At 55.7% G+C, this 17713-nt stretch overlaps 1 protein-coding gene and 1 pseudogene across 1 annotated transcript in view; both read right to left on the reverse strand.

Annotated features, from left to right (window-relative positions):
- Window positions 1-890: 890 nt before the first annotated feature.
- LOC130705070 (40S ribosomal protein S2-like) lies at window positions 891-6110 on the reverse strand (annotated as a pseudogene).
- A 9303-nt stretch (window positions 6111-15413) lies between these two features.
- Window positions 15414-17713, reverse strand: part of GLRX3 (glutaredoxin 3) — a 30874-nt gene continuing 28574 nt past the window's right edge. Inside the window, exon 11 of the mRNA XM_057530878.1 lies at window positions 15414-15675. Within this exon, the coding sequence (XP_057386861.1) occupies window positions 15625-15675 (51 nt within the window). The 3' untranslated portion in view covers window positions 15414-15624. The remainder of the gene's footprint in view (window positions 15676-17713) is intronic.

Below are 17713 nucleotides of genomic sequence, written 5' to 3' on the forward strand. Positions count from 1 at the left end.
ACGACCAGGGTGGCACAGGTAAGGACTCGCCTGTGCAGAGGGCAGCTGGAGATGGGGGGTGGCGTGGGGCTGACACAGCCAGAGGGAATGGGGGGCACGTCCCCCAGATTCTAGAAACAGCACTGTTTGTCTTTGCTTTGAATCGCAGGAACGTTGGTTCAGAGGCAGGAAAGCTCCTTTGTCACTCCTGGGGCCTCCCTGTGGCACGAAGCCCAGACGTCGGGGAAGGAGCCCCCAGGGTCACAGCCCCGCTGGGGGCCTCCCGCCCGCCCCGCCCCAGGAGAGCCTCATGTCCGGGGCCCAGCTGCTCCCACCTCCCTCCATCCCCTCCTTGGGGTCCCGCCACTGTCCCAGGAGACGTCCCAGGTTCTCTCAGCTCCCCCAGCCAGGGAGGATCCTGTGTAGGGGGAGGTCTCCTCCTCTCCCCTTCCCTGTCCCCTTTCTCATCCACGCACCCCGGACTCCCTGACCCCATTCTTAAAGGAGGGTGAGAGCCCAAGAAGCACAGACATTCCCAGAGGCCACTGAAGACAGACACCTGCTAGACGGGGCCAGGAGACACTGAGAGTATAAACACGGGGTCAGCAGCTCAGGAGAGCTGGCCACACCGACATGCAAATACCTCGAAATCGGACATCCCTCTGGGCACAAGGCAACTAAAACGGATTAGCGCCAAGTGTCACTGATCTCCACCTCCCAGGGACTGGCAAACCCTTCTGAGGGCACGTGTGACTGTTCTAAACCTCTTAAGTCTCACTTCTAAGTGACATCCAAACCACAGAGCAGAGCATTTTACAAAGCAAGCAGCAACAACGAAGCCACCAGAGCTCTGGAAGCAGCCGTCAGGAGGAGGGTGGGCCTTCGGGGCCACCTGGGCCACAGTCCGGCGGTCAGAGGTGGGAGCGGGGGGCCAGGGTCACCCAGACCACTCGACCCAGGGCCCCACCTGGAAGCCGGTCCTGGGGCGGTGTCGCCTCATGTGCAAGCGCAAAATAGCAAGTGCAAGTTAAAGGGTGTTTCAGGAGGAATTAGGCTTTTCTTTTTATTTATTTATTTTTTTAACCGGCTTCATTTATTTTTATCATATAAAACAATATGGCGGCTCCAGCTGTAGCCTGGGTCCTCTGCACGGAAACTCTGGTTTCCGTGGCCCTTTACAAGACGGTCAGTGAATTCCTGATACGGAGACTTGGTGAGTACCGACCCTTTCCAGAGATCAGGGGTGAGACGCCTGTAGGTCTTGGAAATGGCATCAAAAGTGGCCTTGGCAACGTCGCCCCGGGTGGTGGTGCAGCCCCTGGCGGGACGTAGCAGTCGTCAATTCCGGCCATCAGCAGTAGCTTCCTGGGCACAGGGGCTGAGACGATGCCAGTGCCCCGGGGGGCAGAGATGAGGCGCACCAGCACAGAGCCACAGCGGCCAGTCACCTGGGAAGGGACGGTATGGGGCCTACCGATCTCATTCCCCCCCAAGAGCCTCGCACACGGGCACGACGGGGAGCTTGGCCAGAATTATGGCCCCGCGGAGGGCAGTGGCTACCTCCTTAGAGCACCTGACACCCAAACCGACACATCCCTTGTAATCCCCGACGGAAGCAAATGCCTTGAACCTGGTCCGCTGGCCAGCACGGGTCTGCTTCTGACCAGGCATAATCTTCAAAACCTCGGCCTTGAGGGATGCCCCCAGGAAAAAGTCAATGACCTCAGATTCCGTGATGGGCAGAAGGGAGAGACAGCTCTCCTCCAGGGACCTGGTCTTCATGTCCTTGACCAGGCGGCCCAGCTTGGCGACGGAGAGCCACTCCTTGTCCTCGGCCTCGCCTCCGCGAGCTCCGAGGCCTCCGCCCCGGCCCTGGTTGCCGCTGCCAAAGACTCCGAGGAAGCCACCGCAGCCTCCCACTGCAGGGAACCCTGGGGCCTCCGGGCTCTCCCGCGGCACCGGTGTCATCCGCCCTTCGGTGTTTTTACGGAGAAGCAGCGCAATTAGGCTTTTATGTTGATGTTTATGAAAAGAGCGTGCAGAATGTGTCCCTAACTGGGAAAAAGCACGCACCCAGGGTATCTTGTTTCTACCTAAATCTGTGATGCATCGTCTACATCAAAGGAATGACACCGAAACGCTTTCACAATGTTCTGCAACTCGGACCTCAGTGAGAACCGTGAGGTGTTTACAGGAACTTGACCTTGGCAGGCATCTCTGTGGGAGGGATTTTGTCACAGCGCACCCAGGTGTGCCCTGCAACCCCAGCTGGAATCTCCTTCCCCACCTCCAGCTGGAGGATAAGAGAGAATACAGTTCTCAGAGAGCTCCAAGGGCTGCTTCTAGCAAGAACAGAACAGACAAACTTCTATCAGCCAAAATTTCATTACATGTTCTGTTTGGAGCTTTACTTGAAATCAATGACTCACATTCCTGCACAGGCTGCCAAACATGTCCCCAGCAACTTGTCCACAGCCGTTTGCCTTGGTCACTGTGTTGACTTTGGTGCTGAGGGACAAGGACGCCTGCCGCGCGGGGCTTCAAAGAGGGAGCGAGCACCTGGTACCTTCGCAGGTGACGCTTCCCGGGCTTCCACTCGGCTCAGCAACACACAACACTTAGAAGGTTCTCCCCGTTGCTGGGGTTTGTGGAGAAGCTGGTAGCATCGTTATCTCTTTCCCTGTTTTACGTCGAGGGTCTCAGCCATAAGCACTGAAAGGAATCAGTTCCCAGTTCTTATTTCCTAACGAAAGAAAGATTCTCTCTGCCCACACTACTTCTCTGTGCCGGGAGAAGGAAGCTCCATCAAACCCGACTGATTCCAGCCAACACAGAGGATTCGGGGCAGACGGGGCTGTAGGGGCCAGGGGACCTCCCCCGACATCAGGGCCCATGGGCCCCTCCACTTGGGAAGGGGCGGCCTGGTCAGCGTGGGCTGGAGCCCAGCCCACACCAGGCCGCTACTGTCAGGAAGGCAGAGCCCAGATGCCCTGAACCTCCAGCGGGATGGACGGGCCAGCCAGATGCTGACCTGGCCCAAGTCAGACAAGTTGGCGTTTGGTGCCCCACTGTGGCCTGCTGTGTCCATGGGGCCTCATAGGATCCTGTCATGGAGAACGGTCACTCCAGAGCAGGGGCTGCACTAACTCGTGCTCCCAGCGACACTCTGCAGACGACGGGGTGTGCGAGCATCCTCGGGGCTCCCCTGGGAAGCAGAGCTGGACCACGCTCTGTCCGGGGCTGTAGACCCCAGGCTGGAGCTCCCGCCCTAGCCCGCATCTGGACTCAGATGCTGGCTCCACAAGACATGTCCCGGGGTTGTAGGCGGGAATGCTAAAGAGACGTGTAGAAAATGGGATGAATCTTCCCGCACACGTGCACTTGTACATGCATGGGCATGTGGACAAGCACATGTGCACAACGCACACCCACACACGCCTGCACACATGCACACACGCACACACAGGCCTCTCTCCCCAGGCTCTGCCTGGGACACCAGGCCAGTCGTCGCCTGCAGCTCAGCTGCCCCGGGTCGGGAGCGTGGACCCCAGCTCTGCTCCGCCCCTGCAGCCCGGCCCCTCTCAACGCACCTCTGCAGCCCCCACTAAGAGGCAGAGTTTCCCTCTGCCCCTGGAACCCGGGCTGGCTTTGCAGCTGCAGAGGAAAGGACAGGGCACCAGCGCCAGCCTGAGCTCTGCACGTGTCCGCCCGCTGTCTTGGACCCTGTGGCCACCGTGAGGACAGGCCCAGGCCGGCCGGGGAAGATGAGGGGCCCCCTGGGGGTCAGCTGAGCCGTGAAGCCGGGCCAGCCTGTCCCGGCCGACCCCGCGTATCCCGCCTGTGGGAGAGCCCCCGACCCCCCTCCGCAGAGACATCCAAGGGCCAAGAGGCACTGAGCGCGGGGGCGGGGAGGGGCGGGTTGCAGCTACGGTGGCGACAGCGCTGGCGGGAGGTGACAGCGGCACTGTCCTATCTGCACGATCGACACCGAGCGCTCCCAGCAAGGAAGAGTCTCATCAGACGGCCAGGCTGCCCAGAGTGGTGTCACCCAGCTTCCCGGCTCTGCAAACCAGAGTCCTGCTGTGACGACCAGGGCAGGGCCACCCGTCCAGAGGCAGCTTTGCAACAGGAGGGCCAAAGAGACCACACACGGGCCTGCTGAGAATCACACGGGTAAAGAGACCCTGCAACACTCCTCCCTCTCTGACCCTCACCTCCCGGCAGGGAGGCGGCCGGCAGGGGTCCTGACACCGATGCACGACACACCCTTGGCCCGGCGTGGCCGTGAGGACTACAGCCTGGGGCCTCCCCTGTGACCTGGGCTCACACCTAAACACGGCCTTTACCTCCTCCATCGCCCCGTCCACAGCCACGTCCAGCCCGCCTGCACCTGGACTCCTGCCACAGCCTCCTCGAGGCCAGCCTCCCCGGCACGGTTCCCCCTGCCTCCCCTCGCAGGCCAGGCTTCGTCGAGCGGACTGTGTGTTCCCATCACCACCGCCCAGGGGCCTGCTGGGGCTCCCTGTCCCCCTGCGGGCCGAGGTCCAGCCCCACACTTACGACAGGGGGGCCTTCGGCCGCTGCGCTGACTCCCCGAGAGGCCGAGGGACCCACGTGGATGCCAGATGCCGACAAGCAGGATGAGCCTCGTGCCTCCGTGGAGGAAGGGAGGCCGGGGGAGAGAAGGGGGAGGACGCTGGAGGGGGCAGTGGGCGCCACTCCAGCAAAGGCACAGGGGCAGGGGGCTGACTCCGCGACCCCCGTCTCCTTCCTGTCCCGTCCTGTGGGCAAGAGCAGGGGCAAAGGAGGGCCAGAGAGAGCCCCAGCCCGCCGGGCAGCTCGGAGTCAGGAGCCGCAGCCGGCACCATCGCCAAGAGCCCACTGGCTGAGCCATGGAGGCTGAGGGTCAGGAGACAAGGGGAGAACCGGGGAGCGGGAGGGATGTGGTTAGAAGAGGTCTCACTGGCCAGGTGGGGGGACGGAGGCGGCTGGGGCCACAGAAGAGCAGCAGGGGGGGAGCCTTGTGGTGAAGGGGCTGTTCTGTGTCCTGACAGCGGAGGTGGGTACATGAGTTTACACATGTGGTAAAGCTGCAGAGAACTAGACACACACGTGCCCATACGCACACGCATGCACACGGGGCACACAGACTGGTGGGATCTGATGGAGGTCGGGGACAGTGTCGCAGCTGTCAATACCCTGCACGACGCTCCCTCGGGGGAACCGGGTGAGGGTAGCCAGGACTCCTCTGTTAGTTCTTACAACTGCATGTGAGCCTACAATTATCTCAAGTCTTGTCAAAGTCCCGCTGGCTGGCACTCGGAGAAGAGGCTAGGAGGAGGCGGGACCCCATGGGGGCACATGGGGACCTGCTGGGGGTTGGGGGCCGCAGGAGGGGGTGACCTGGAGAAGCGAGGGTGGGATGGCTGCTGGGGCTTTAAAGGGAAGAGAGGGACCAGTTCCCCCAGGGGCCCCCCAAACAGACAGCAGAGGCTCAGATGGAAAGGAAACAAACTTACAACTTTGACAGGTCATTTGAGCTTGGGAACAAGGCTAGTTTGCCGAAATGATTCTTCCCTCTTTAATTAAAATCCTTTATTAACTGCCAAACTAATACCTTCCCCCAAGACAGACAAGATAATGAGCCCACATCCTTCAGCCCAGGCGGGCAGCCGTCCAAGCAGGCGGGGTGGGCTCAGGAGAGGGGCCAGGCCGCCACAGACCCGCCTCACTGGGCTGTGGGCATGACCCAAACCCAGGGTAGGGTTCGCATCTGGGGCAGAAATCACATCTGACCGGACTCTGAGTATGGCAGGTTCTGGATGCCAAGGGATGTCTGGCCTGTGCCCCAGGAGCCCTGGCTGTGACCACAGACAGGGAGAAGGGGCAGGTACGGCCGCCCTGCCACGGGGGCACCACGGGGACACCACGGGGACAGTGGCTGTCCACCAGCCTGGTTCAGGCCCTGGATATCGGCCCTAAATTCATTTTCTTTTCACTTCATTTGAAACATTCCAAACAGACAAGAATAGGGACCCATATAACAAAAGCCATGTACGGACCACCAGCCTTACCCAATCTGAAACATACTCCCTCCTACCCTTTAAGTATAAAATAAATACCGGTATCATGACTCCATGCTGATATAAATATGTTATTGGAAAAAATAAATAAATGGGAAAAAGAGACAAATCTCCCAAAACTTCCGTGTAGAGGAACCCCAAGTAGTTAGTTAGATACTCTCCCTAACGATGCCCCTTAAGTGTGGGCCATGCAGAGTGACTTCCTCCCAGAGGACACTATGAACAAGGGGAAAACAGTGACCTGACGGGGAGGCACCTGACAGACCCCAGGCAGGTGATCAAGGTCGCCATCAGCAGCCATAAGTCATGTGGCAAGTACGGCCCATACCCTGGGTAGGACGTGACGAGAAGGGCACTTTCCTCTGCGGGTTTCTTCCCCGAAAACCACTGCCCCCGTCTAATCACGAGAAAAACCTCAGCTGAAACCCAACAGGGACACGTCTTACAAAACGCCTGACCGGTACTCCTCAAACTGCCAAGTGTATGGAAAACGAGGAGAGGCTGAGAAACTGCCCCAGCCGGGAGGAACCTCAGAAGACACCGCCCCTAAGTGTCATGTGGGGTCCTGGGTAGGACCCTGGGACAGAAAAAGGACCTTAGGCAAAAACTACGGAAATCTCAATGAAGTATGGACTTTAGCTCAGGATAATGTATCGATATTGGTTCATTAATTATAGCAAATCAGCCATACTGGCATAAGTTGTTAATAAGATGGGAAACAGGGTGTTGAGGGGGATATGGAACCCTCTGGACTTTGTACCCCATTTTTCTGTAAATCTAAAACTACTCTAAAAACTCAAGTCTATTAATTTTTTTAAAAAACTAACCCCTGATTGTCCCCACTGTCCCCCAAGGTCCCTGAGCTCCTCCTTTGGAGGACACTGAAGGTTTACTGGGGCTAAAAAACAAAAGACTCAGGAGGAGAAGCTGGCCCCAAAGAGGCCAGAGGCCTGTGTGTGCTGGGGCCCGGGCGGACCTGTCTTTGCGTCCGGAGCACCAGGCACGGTCCCCTCTGCGCGCGGGGACACCCGCTCGGGAAGAGCGGGGATCGACCCTCCCCCCCCCCCCCGGCAGTCGTCAGGATCACCCGGGTGAGCTGCGAGATGCACGCAAACGCGATGAGGGTGCCGGATGCTGCTCGCCGCTGGCAGCGAGGCAGCGAGGCGAGGAGGGGTCGCAGGCGTCCCCCCTCGCGGAACCGCAGACACCGGGGCGCGGGATACGCACCACACCCGGGCCCCCCAAGGACCGGGCAGGGCGGAGGTCTCGGGGTGCCCGCCCTGCTGCTCCCCAGACACCGCCGCCCGGACCACAGCGGCCTCCGAGGGCCCAGATCCCCGGAGGGGCCCCGAAGGGCCGGCTTGCCACGGGGGCAGCGGGGGTGAGGAGCGCCCCGAGCCAGGCTCTAGGTCCCAGTCCCGACTCCCTCGGCACCGGGGCCTCCGTGTCCTGGGCGGGAAAATGAGGCCCACGGTCGGGCCCAGGGCGGAACCTGAACGCGGGTAACGCGGCCAAGCGACACGTGCACAGGTGCGCCGGGCGCCCTCCGGGGAAGTTTCCGGCTTCTGGTTCCTCCCCCAGCGCGCGCACACAGCAGGACGCGCGCTCAATCCGCGGGCCGGCTCCCGCGAGCTCCTCGGTCCTCGCGCTCCCCCTGGCGCCCGGCGGCCGCCCCTGCAGGCGGTACGGGCCCGCCGCCAGCGCGGTGAGCAGTGCCCTCGCGTGGACACGCGCCGTTTCCGCTCGCCCGGAAGTCCGCGGCCCGCGTGGAGGCCACTCCGGGGCCCGGCCGCGCGCTAAGTCCGAGCGGGCCTCTACGATCCAGCAGTGGCCGGAGAACAAGCGCACCGGCCTGGGCCGTTCTGCATTCGACAGACCTGACGCTTGAGAAGCCCTGGGGGACCTCTTTCCGTTTAGGACAGCCGTGAGGGGTGGGAAGCTCAGCGTCACACGGGGCCCTGGGCGTCGCCTGCCGTCACCCGGCCCTGTGGCTGGGGGCAGAGGGGCGCCCCTGCAGGTCCCACGACCGCGGCACACGGGGGGCAGGGGCAGGGACCCCACCCAGCCAGGCAGGGCTGGCCATCGGCTCCGACCTCTGTTTCCAGGGCTGGTATCTCTGCGCGTCCTCCCCGGCAGTGCGGCCCACGGCCAGGTTCGGGGGCTGCACGTCTCCCGGGTCGAGGCGACCCCGCGCCAGCGCAGACGCACCCAGGCCGGCCCTTCCAGAAAGGGGGCGCACCGGGACCCACCCCTCCAGAAGGGGGGCGCACTGGGACTTACCTCTCCAGAGGCGGGGAGTGCCGGGAGCCGACCTTCCAGAAGCGGGGTGCACTGGGGTCGACCCCTCCACAAAGTTGCGCGCAGGCACCGAGCCCTCCAGGAGGGAGAGGACGCGGAGCCTGCGCAGCCCCTCCCCGCACGTGCCCGGCGCGCCCCTCCCCCAGCCCGGCCCCGAGGGCGCACACGTGCTCCTGGAGTGGCGCCGGCCGGGCCTGCGCACGTCCTGGCTCCCGGGCCCTCGCGGAGGGCGAGGGAAACTGAGGGCGGGGAGAGAGGGCCCGGCCGGGCGGGCGATCTGCAGCCACCCAGAACAGCCCCTGCAAGGGTGATCGTGCTCAATTCAAATGCAGTCCTCCGGGTCATTAGCAGGGTGTATTTGTCATGATAAGAGGACAGCACAAATTGTAACGTTTTGTTCGCTTGATTTAGAACTTCATTGTTTGCACAGAGGGTGGGAGGCTTGCTCCGTGAGCGCCGGGCTGTTCCCCAGGCTGCCCCGGGGTGACAGCAACCGCCCGGGACCCACGGGGCAGGAAGGGGCTCGCCCCGAGCAGAGGGGCTGCCCTGCCGACCGCACCGAGTGGCTGCTGTCCGCCACCCCAGCCAGAGCACAGCGCTTGCTGAGAATGACCATTCGCCGCGTCCAGAGGGTGCAGGGATTGGGAGCTCAACCACCCCCTGAGGTGAGTGACTTTGGAAATTTTCTGAACCTGTTCCCCCCACGCCAAAAATGGCACCTGTGACACCCATCGTGCTTGGGTCCTTGGCAGTTTCTACCTAACAAGCACTGGGCTTCCAGCAGAGCCTGGCCTTCAGCAGAGGGCAGCTCCCGTGATCGTCAGTCTTTCCCCCCCCCCCCCACCTCCTGCACCAGCCCTCTGCCCCATTAGGGCCAGTTGGGGCCTCATCCACAGGCCAGCCCTCCGTCCTGTGCTCAGTGCCCTCTGGCCACTGGGAACTTGAATGGCCTCCCTCCAAGTCACCAGGGAAGGAGCTCTGGAGCCAGGTGACCCAGGGCCAAATCCCAGCTCCACCTGGTACTGTGTGACCTGGAGCAGGTGGCTTAACCTCTCTGTGCTCAGTTTCCCCATCTATAAAATGGGGTTGATAATGCCCACCTTATAGGTTGTTGTGAGAAGTAAGCGATTCACTGTGTCAGATATACAGGACAGTACTTGACACATCATCAGCACCAGGTAGGTAGGTGTTGCTGTTGTTATACCACATCACTAACACAGGAATGCATGAAGAGCAAGGACTCAGGACACTGATTGTGTTGAGGGTAATGTGCACGTTTCCCTAGTGAATAGTTTTGGTCAAGTTCAAAAAGACCACTCCTTAGCGGGACAGCAGTTACACTAAGTGGCTCTTCAACAGGACCTCTAGGAAAGAACAGGGTCAGGGCTGGACCTCCCCCCCATCCCCCCTCAGACCACACCCCCAAGGCTTCATGGGCCTGCACAGTCCCGCTGGCAGGGCCCTCCCTCACTCAGGGAACCCATGCTGTTCAACACTCTGCTGTCACCTTGAAATGCATCATTGTATCTCTGGACTTGTGTTTGCTAGGTGAAGTCTAAGGGGGCAACGTGCGGGCCCACCTGTCACCACCACCCCGTTCACACACAGCATGGAGTCCCAGTGCCCCTGTGCAGAGGAGGTCCCTGAGCCTCAGCGCACGTACAGGTGAGCCCGCAGCCCTGAGAGGCCATGCTTTCCGTTCAAACCACAGCTTGCTTCTACACAGAGCGAAGGCAACAGCGTTCCAAGAGCCACGCGTGACCAGGAACCCTGTCTGTCCCTCCGCGCGGTATCCCTCGTGCTGGCCGACCACTCACGGTGAACTGACAGGAAGCGAAGATGGTACCCAGCCCCCCCCTCACCCCCGCCCCCACCCCGGGCCCTTCCTCCCGCATCAGCCAGGGCAGTGTTGAGAGAATGCGCACCCATCAAGAAGGGGAGTAAAAGGCTGAGTTTTGTGCAGCATTTCCAACGTTTGGTAACAAAATACACGTGCACGCCCAAGCTATAAAAACTGTCATTTCACACCCTCCGTGTACAGGTAAATGCTCTTATATTTGCATTTAAAGTTGTCACTGCACAATACAAAGAAAAGCGGACTCCTGCTAATAATTTAAATTTTTAATTTTTCTTTACTAGGGCATTAAACAGCAAAATTGTAAAACCATGACAGAGAACGTGGAAGAAAAAAGCTTTACGTTTTAGCACCTCTAAGGGCACTTTTTTTCCTGCTCTTTGAACAAAGGCCCAGAGTTTTCATTTTGCACTGGGCCCAGCACCCAGGCAGGCCCCACCTAGGTGACGCAGGAGGCTGCTTCCCAGGAGAGGGAAGTGCCCCGAGGAGCGTTCTCTTCCGGAGCAGGACACACTTAGGAACGGAGGGACTGGACGTGTGACACAGAGCCCGGCGCTGTCCTCGTGAGCCACCTGCTCGGCTGGTCCCCCTCCACGGAGCCTGACAGCCAGACCCACACACCCTGCCCAGCAGGACGCCATGACGCTGGAGTGAGACCCTCGGGACACACGAGGGACGAGTGCCCTGGACTGCACCAGTCCTGGCCACATCTCCACTGTGGGCCCAGAAACAGCTGGGGCCTCTCGCCTGCCTGCACCAGCGGCCAAATGGCCTGGAACCTTCCTCTAGAGGGAGGAGGAAGGGAGGGAGGGGCTCTCTGAGGGCATCCAAGCTCCTATCTGTCATCATGGCCCTTTTTTAAAACACAAAACACAGAGCAGTAGCATAAAAAACTATGTAAACGCCCGTAAAAATACCAAGCTTCTCTTCTTCCTGAATAGAAAGGTTCCAGGCCTGGGTTTGAAGGCTGGGCTGTACCTGGTTCCTGGAGACAGGAACCCTAACCCCCTAACTCCAGGCCACGTGGCAGGCATCCCCCAGGCAACCCCACAAAGGGTCAGGCTCTCCCTCTAGGGGTTCATACGGGAAACTTATAACTTAAACAAAACGTGTTGTTTTAGGAGATGGTTAAAAATTATCTACAAATGATAACCATTTAGATGAAGGTGGGGGAACACACGACAGGCCTTTTTGGTCATAAGGGCTGAGTCCTGGCACCTAATTTTTACATAGCCACGGTACTCCTGACGGATTTCGGAAGCCCAAGACCTCTGGCTGCAGCCATCGCGCCGCGATGCCCAAAGCACAGTGCCCAGGGCTGGAGTTGGTGTCCCTCCTGGCTCAGATCCCCGCGGCTAGCCCTGGACCCCTGCGAAGTAACTTAGATGCACCGGAGCCTTCCTCGGGGGGATGCTGTGGCCTCGGCGCGTGGCGAACCCGGGCACACGCCCGACACACGCCCTCCCTGTTGGGCCCGAATGCCCCGAAGCCGGCCGAACTCACGTCTTCCGGATCTGAACATCTGTGAACAAAGCCCCTAGCATTCTGAAACCAGAGTGGGGTTACTAACTATAAAACCCTGTCTTTGAGATTACCCATTTTGGTGAATGAGGCACCAACTTCTATCCATTCCTACAACTCAACATCTGAAATGGGGTATAAAAAAATGAATTTATCTGCAAAGAACCAAATTACTTTTATTTTGGAAAAAAATGTGTGAATTGTGGTAACAAGTACCTATTGTCACGTTTAAGAAAATTGACTTTATTTAAAACCTAAATCGAAAATCATGCTTCATATTTTGGTCTTAAGCTTTGAACTTCTGATTTGGCCACGGGATAGGTCTTATTTTTGTAATTCCCTCCAATGAGGCAGGTAATGATTACCTGCATCAAGTCATTCAAATGTATTACAGCTGTTTCAGAGGTCAATTAAACTTCTTAGCATGACTAGAAACGTACTTTAAAAATAAGTTAATACAATGAGATTTTCTAATTATAAACATATGCTTCCTATTTTTAAAAATTTGTCTCTATCTCAAACTCATCAGGAGGTGTTTTGTGAAGTTTGCAAATGGAATATCATTTTTTTCTTCCTTCTTGAGCAAGTTAATGATCAGTCAAGATGGACAGGGCCTGAAGTTCCTGACCGAGGCCAAGAACAGCACGGCTGACCTGCAAGGCTCAGCTGTCCCACAGAATGACACAAGGTCCCCGTCACCACCAGGGCAAGGCCAACCCCCCCATCCTTTTATGTTCCAAGGGCCATTTACATTATTTTAGCAAATCTCAACACATTTACCTCCTCGGCCTTCTTCAAATCAATCCTTGGACTACGAAGTAACAGGTGGTAAGAAAGAGGAAGGATGAACTGCCCTCCCCAGTGCTCAGGAGAGGGACAGACTTCAGCCAGAGCCCAGAGTCCCAGCCAGTCACCCGGCATTTCCCATTACAGGTACAAAGGCAACTTAATTCCATACGCCGTGGTGGGGTGGCCGCGTGGAGGGGACGAGCCTCAGGCCTAGGGAGTCATATAATCCCGGACGGAAATCTCAGCCCAAGCCTGCAGCTGAGCCTTTGCGCTAACAACTCACTTATCTCCCTGAGTTCCTCACCCAAATTCCCAACTCCTTTCATTGGTTTTATTTCTTCTTTCCACTTCTGGTTACAAAGCAAAATCAGAGTTTTTTGGGGTTTTTGTTTTGTTTTTTTTAGTCCCTTCCTGCAAGCTGTTTCCCCAAGTGGATACCAATTCCCTAAGCACCCTTCCCTCGCAAGGAAGTTGCCTCCAGGCTCGACACCCAAGTCTTGGGGAGCTGCCTGCCTCCTCAGTGAGCCCTGCCGGTTCCTACGGAACAGTCACTTTCTTGAAGGGCCACCTGGGGGTTAACAGACAAAGTCGTAACGGCAGCCAGTGCCAGCATCCGCAGCACCCTGCACGGTGACCTGCCGCTCCCCAGCCCCAGGCCCACCGTGAGCCCCATGTCACAAGCGAACTCAAGCACAGGGAGCCACTAGGCGAGGAGCTGGCAGGGCTGGGCCGGGCAGAGGCCCCCCCGCTCCCCAGCAGACAACAGCGCTTCCCAGCCCTTCTATCCACACGCACGCCCCTACTCCCCCAAACCAGACAAACTCGCTAAAACCCTCACACAGCCCCTGCCCCAAGTCTGCTCCCAACAAAGCTCAGACTCGGGCAACATCCAAGTGACACCCTGTCACCTTCCCTGCCAACGGTCTCTCGGGTGCTGAGAACTACTTTGTCTCCAGGATTTGTGGATCCCAGAGAAGATTACAATTTTCACAGAACGTTACGACTAGGACAGGCTTGCTGGTTAGGAAATCTGATCGCGGATTACCTATGGAATGTGAAGTTCCACCAGGCACAAGAATCACCTGCCTTACTCCTACAATATACCCAGAAAAGTCAATGAGGAATGGCTATCAGTTTGCATGGAGGCCTCTTGGCCTTCCCAACGTCTAGCTGGAAACACCTGCAAAATAGAAATCTGTGCCACTGTCACTCCAACATACCTGGAGCCAACAGAGCCAACAACTAACAGAATTCAAGAGGACTACCTCACGTTCAACACAGGGACAACTCCCCAAAAACTCTGAACACTCATCCCTACTCAAACCGTGATGCTCAACCAAAGATGACACCGTCAAGTTTTTCATCATGCAAGAGTCACCTGAAGGAAGGGAAGGAAGGCTGTCCTAAAATGCACGTAGCATCTTACATTCTCAGAGCAACACCTTTGGCCAGAAGGGCGGTTCCCAAATTGGAGGTCAGCGTTTTTGTTAAAAGTTATATATTTTGTTTATTTGAATGTGCAAGAGGGAAAATAAAAAAAACTAGTAAAGATACTGTTGTGATAGCAAAGACACTGTTGCTTGGGATAAGGTGAGGTTAAAATTTGACTTAGTAGAAAATGTACCAGGGCAGGTAGCACTCATGGAGAGAGCAGAAATCACGAAAGCGGCATGCAGACGATTTAGGTTTAGGATAAAGCACACTAGGGAATTAGGGACCCCTCTGTGAGCCACACACATCCCTGAAGCCAATGGCTTAATAAAATTTCAGTCAAAATTCCATTTCCATCTGCATTTTAAAGGTTTGCTTATATACAGTTATTTTCATTTTAAATGGAAAAATGTAGTTCATAGACTAATGCCCAGAAGAGACCCACCTGATTACACACAGTGGCAGGAATATCCACCATGATGGGTGTCCTCCTCCCGGCAGGAAGCAAGGCCACGGCCACCTTTATGATCTCGTGCAGATGTCCTCTGTAACACACACCAGGGCATCAGCTCCCTCCTCTCCACACAACCAAAAAGCAGAGAAATGGCCTGTCGCTCAAGAGACAGGAAAAGCCAGCGCCCTGGTGAAGGGCTAACCTGCATTTCCTCCTGTTTCTCTTACCTAAACTGCTGGCCTCTGCACCCCTTTCCTTACAACCACCAGACAGTTTTCAGATCGACACTGGGAAAACTCAACGAGGCTAACATGTGCCACAGGTACCAGAGAAGTCTAAGCACCATGACCGTGGACCCAACCGTCTGTTTAAGGCATGCACAGCACAGGCCTACTGAAGCAACTGTTTTTCCAATACGTTGGATTCAGGATCAAAAATACTATTGAAATTTTCATGGAATTCTGGATGTTCTCAACATACTTAAGGGCTAAATCAGTACTTTCAATACAATGATTAAAATAAGTTGTGATGTGTAACGCACAACTCGACAACACCATTCTGCTCTCTGCCAGGCTACCATCCTTGTACAAGTTACGAAAGAAGCCTTGCTGACACACCCACTGAGAAGTCACCTTCCTCTCAAACGTTTCTTGGTACTGCGCTGCTGGGGCTTTCTGAGACGGGTCCTCAATCTGCAGACGCCTGACACTGCCACTGCGACTGCACCAGGGCCCAGCTCAGTGATGCTGTCAGGACAAGGTCTGCAGCAGAATTTTCTGAGCTGCAAAGAGATCTTCGGCCAGTGAGGGGAGCCACTGGTTTGGTCTATGAGTGGCTCTAAATGCTGCTGTGGTTCAGACTCTCACAGTTCTCCACTCTCTGAAGACTGTCTATTCCTTAACTGCTTCAAGATGCCCACATATGATGAATAAGAGATGAAAAGTGGGTTAATTACAGTAACTATACGTCTAACAACACTGTAAAGACACACTTTTTTACACAATTATTTTTAACTGAACTTGAAGGTGTTTATTGCGTTGTTTTTGGTGGAAGAAACGTCACATACGTTTATTTAGCACAACCTTGTGAAATACACAAAGCGTAACTGGGACGAGCATTTTCTACTCCTAGCCCACTTCTGAGGACTAAATCATGAGCTGCTCCACTGGAATGAAGGCTTTCTTGCAGTAGCTGGGCACCAAGTCTAACGCTTATTAATTTTCTCCTTTCAGTATAGGCAGCAACTCACCATTTTCTTTCAGTTCCTAAAAATAAAAAAGGAAACAATAATATCATGCATACGTATATATAAAAAATGAAAACATCTAAACAATGAAAGATTGCATCTATATCAGAGAACCCTAAGAAATACCTCGTTGGATGAAAACTCCAGTCCACCAACACACTTGAACAAAGGATCATGCCATAAAAACTGGGCACACTATCAGTACAAAATTAAAGTTAAAAGGCATTCTAAAACGAACACCACCAGATTTTTTAGCATTAGCGAATACAGCAATGAGAGCAACACGATGAAGCTTCCTATTAAACAATAGCAATAAACAGGGAAAATGAACCTTGAGTGACGGAAAAAAGAAACGCTGTGATATTAAGGTCCACTCAGATACAATGCACATGACACCTGCGGCCCTACAGGTGGTAAACAGGCTTCACTATTTCAACCAAACCTGGAAAAGCCATGGTACTAGTACGTAAATGTAAAGGCCAGAAACCATTAAAGAGATGAAGTAATTCAGAAAGTTTTTTGTGCCTATCTTTCAGATCTAAAATATGGAATACAGCCATCAAGTTTAAAACATGACGATGGAGGATAAATAAGATTTTCTAGTTTAAGGTAAACACTTAATTTGATAGAACATTTCAGGTTCTCCCTAAGCTGCATGAACATCAATGAATAAAACCACTGAAATCCACTCGCACTGCTCTCTGGATTGAACCCAAACAGGCATGATCCTGTCACACAAACTCAGACAGCAAGGGCTTGGGATCGTCTACCCATTTAACAAGCAGACGTCCAGCTACGCCAAAAGGCCAAGCAGGGCCTCTCAGAGCACACCACTCAGAGGCAGCAGGCCACATGGCAAAGTGGGTGGGCCAGGCGGCCCTCAGGTGGAATCTGGCCACGGCTCCCTGGCTGCGACGGGGCACACAGCTCCCCTAACTTCTGTCCATTGCGTCACCCGCCGGAGGATGAGACGTGGCGGCCTACACGGAGAGCCAGAGGGGCCTGCCTGGCGTGGTGCAGGCCCTCCGGACGCCGCGGTGACTGTGAGCCAGTGGGCTAAACAGCAACCGGATCTAAATATTCTGCCTCTCAGCTGTTTCTGCGTCCAAACAGTCTGCGGTGAGGAACCATTCACTCTTTAGAGGTAACATTAACGCACTGTGTACGTATTAACTAGTAGATATTTTTCTCAGGACATTAGCCTGATGGAGTCACTGAGTCACCAAGTAATTCATTCATTCAATCACCCACTCAACCAAAACAGCACTCACGGCTCCTGTTGAGCGCAGTCAGGATTAACCCGTTGGCAACACAGCTGAGGCTTGAAGTCAGGGGTCTCCAACCCCTGGGCCACGGACCGGTACCGGTCCGAGGCCTGTTAGGAGCCGGGCCGCAACACAGGAGGAGCCAGGCCGCAATGCAGGAGGAGCCGGGCCGCAACGCAGGAGGAGCCGGGCCGCAATGCAGGAGGCAAGCGGCGGACGAGCGAGCGAAGCCTCACCTGCCGCTCCCCGTCGCTTGCGTCACCGTCTGAGCCATCCCACCGTCACCCCGCCCCCACCCCCGTCCATGGAAAAACTGTCTTCCACGCAACCAGTCCCTGGTGCCAAAAGGGCTGGGGACCACTGCTTTAAGTGACCCAAAGGTGAAGAACTGACCTCTGCCAGAAACAGACCAAAACGGCAACCTAACAGCTATTCCCAGTTATCTCCTCAAAGAAACATGTTAACACCATCACACATTTCCAAGTGTGTAAGTTCTTACAGGTGGACACAGAAAGTCATATAACGGACACCCTGTTATATACCTAAAAAGAAGGTGCCCATGCAGCTCAGCCTTAGAATTAAATGAGATTTATTGATTGTAGCTCCCAAGGGCTACCAGTGGCTGAGGTACAGGCTATCAAACATTCAGACAAGAACAGGCTCAAGGGTATTCTGGTCAGAAGACAGTTTGTGTCTTACAAAAATAAAAAATAGATATAAAATAACAAATGCAGATCTATTTTTGTTGCCTCAGGGCTATTCAAAAGCTACTATGTTAAACCTTTTTTTTTC

The sequence above is a fragment of the Balaenoptera acutorostrata genome, chromosome 16 (assembly GCF_949987535.1).
Source record: "Balaenoptera acutorostrata chromosome 16, mBalAcu1.1, whole genome shotgun sequence".
In the NCBI taxonomy this organism is placed as follows: domain Eukaryota; kingdom Metazoa; phylum Chordata; class Mammalia; order Artiodactyla; family Balaenopteridae; genus Balaenoptera; species Balaenoptera acutorostrata.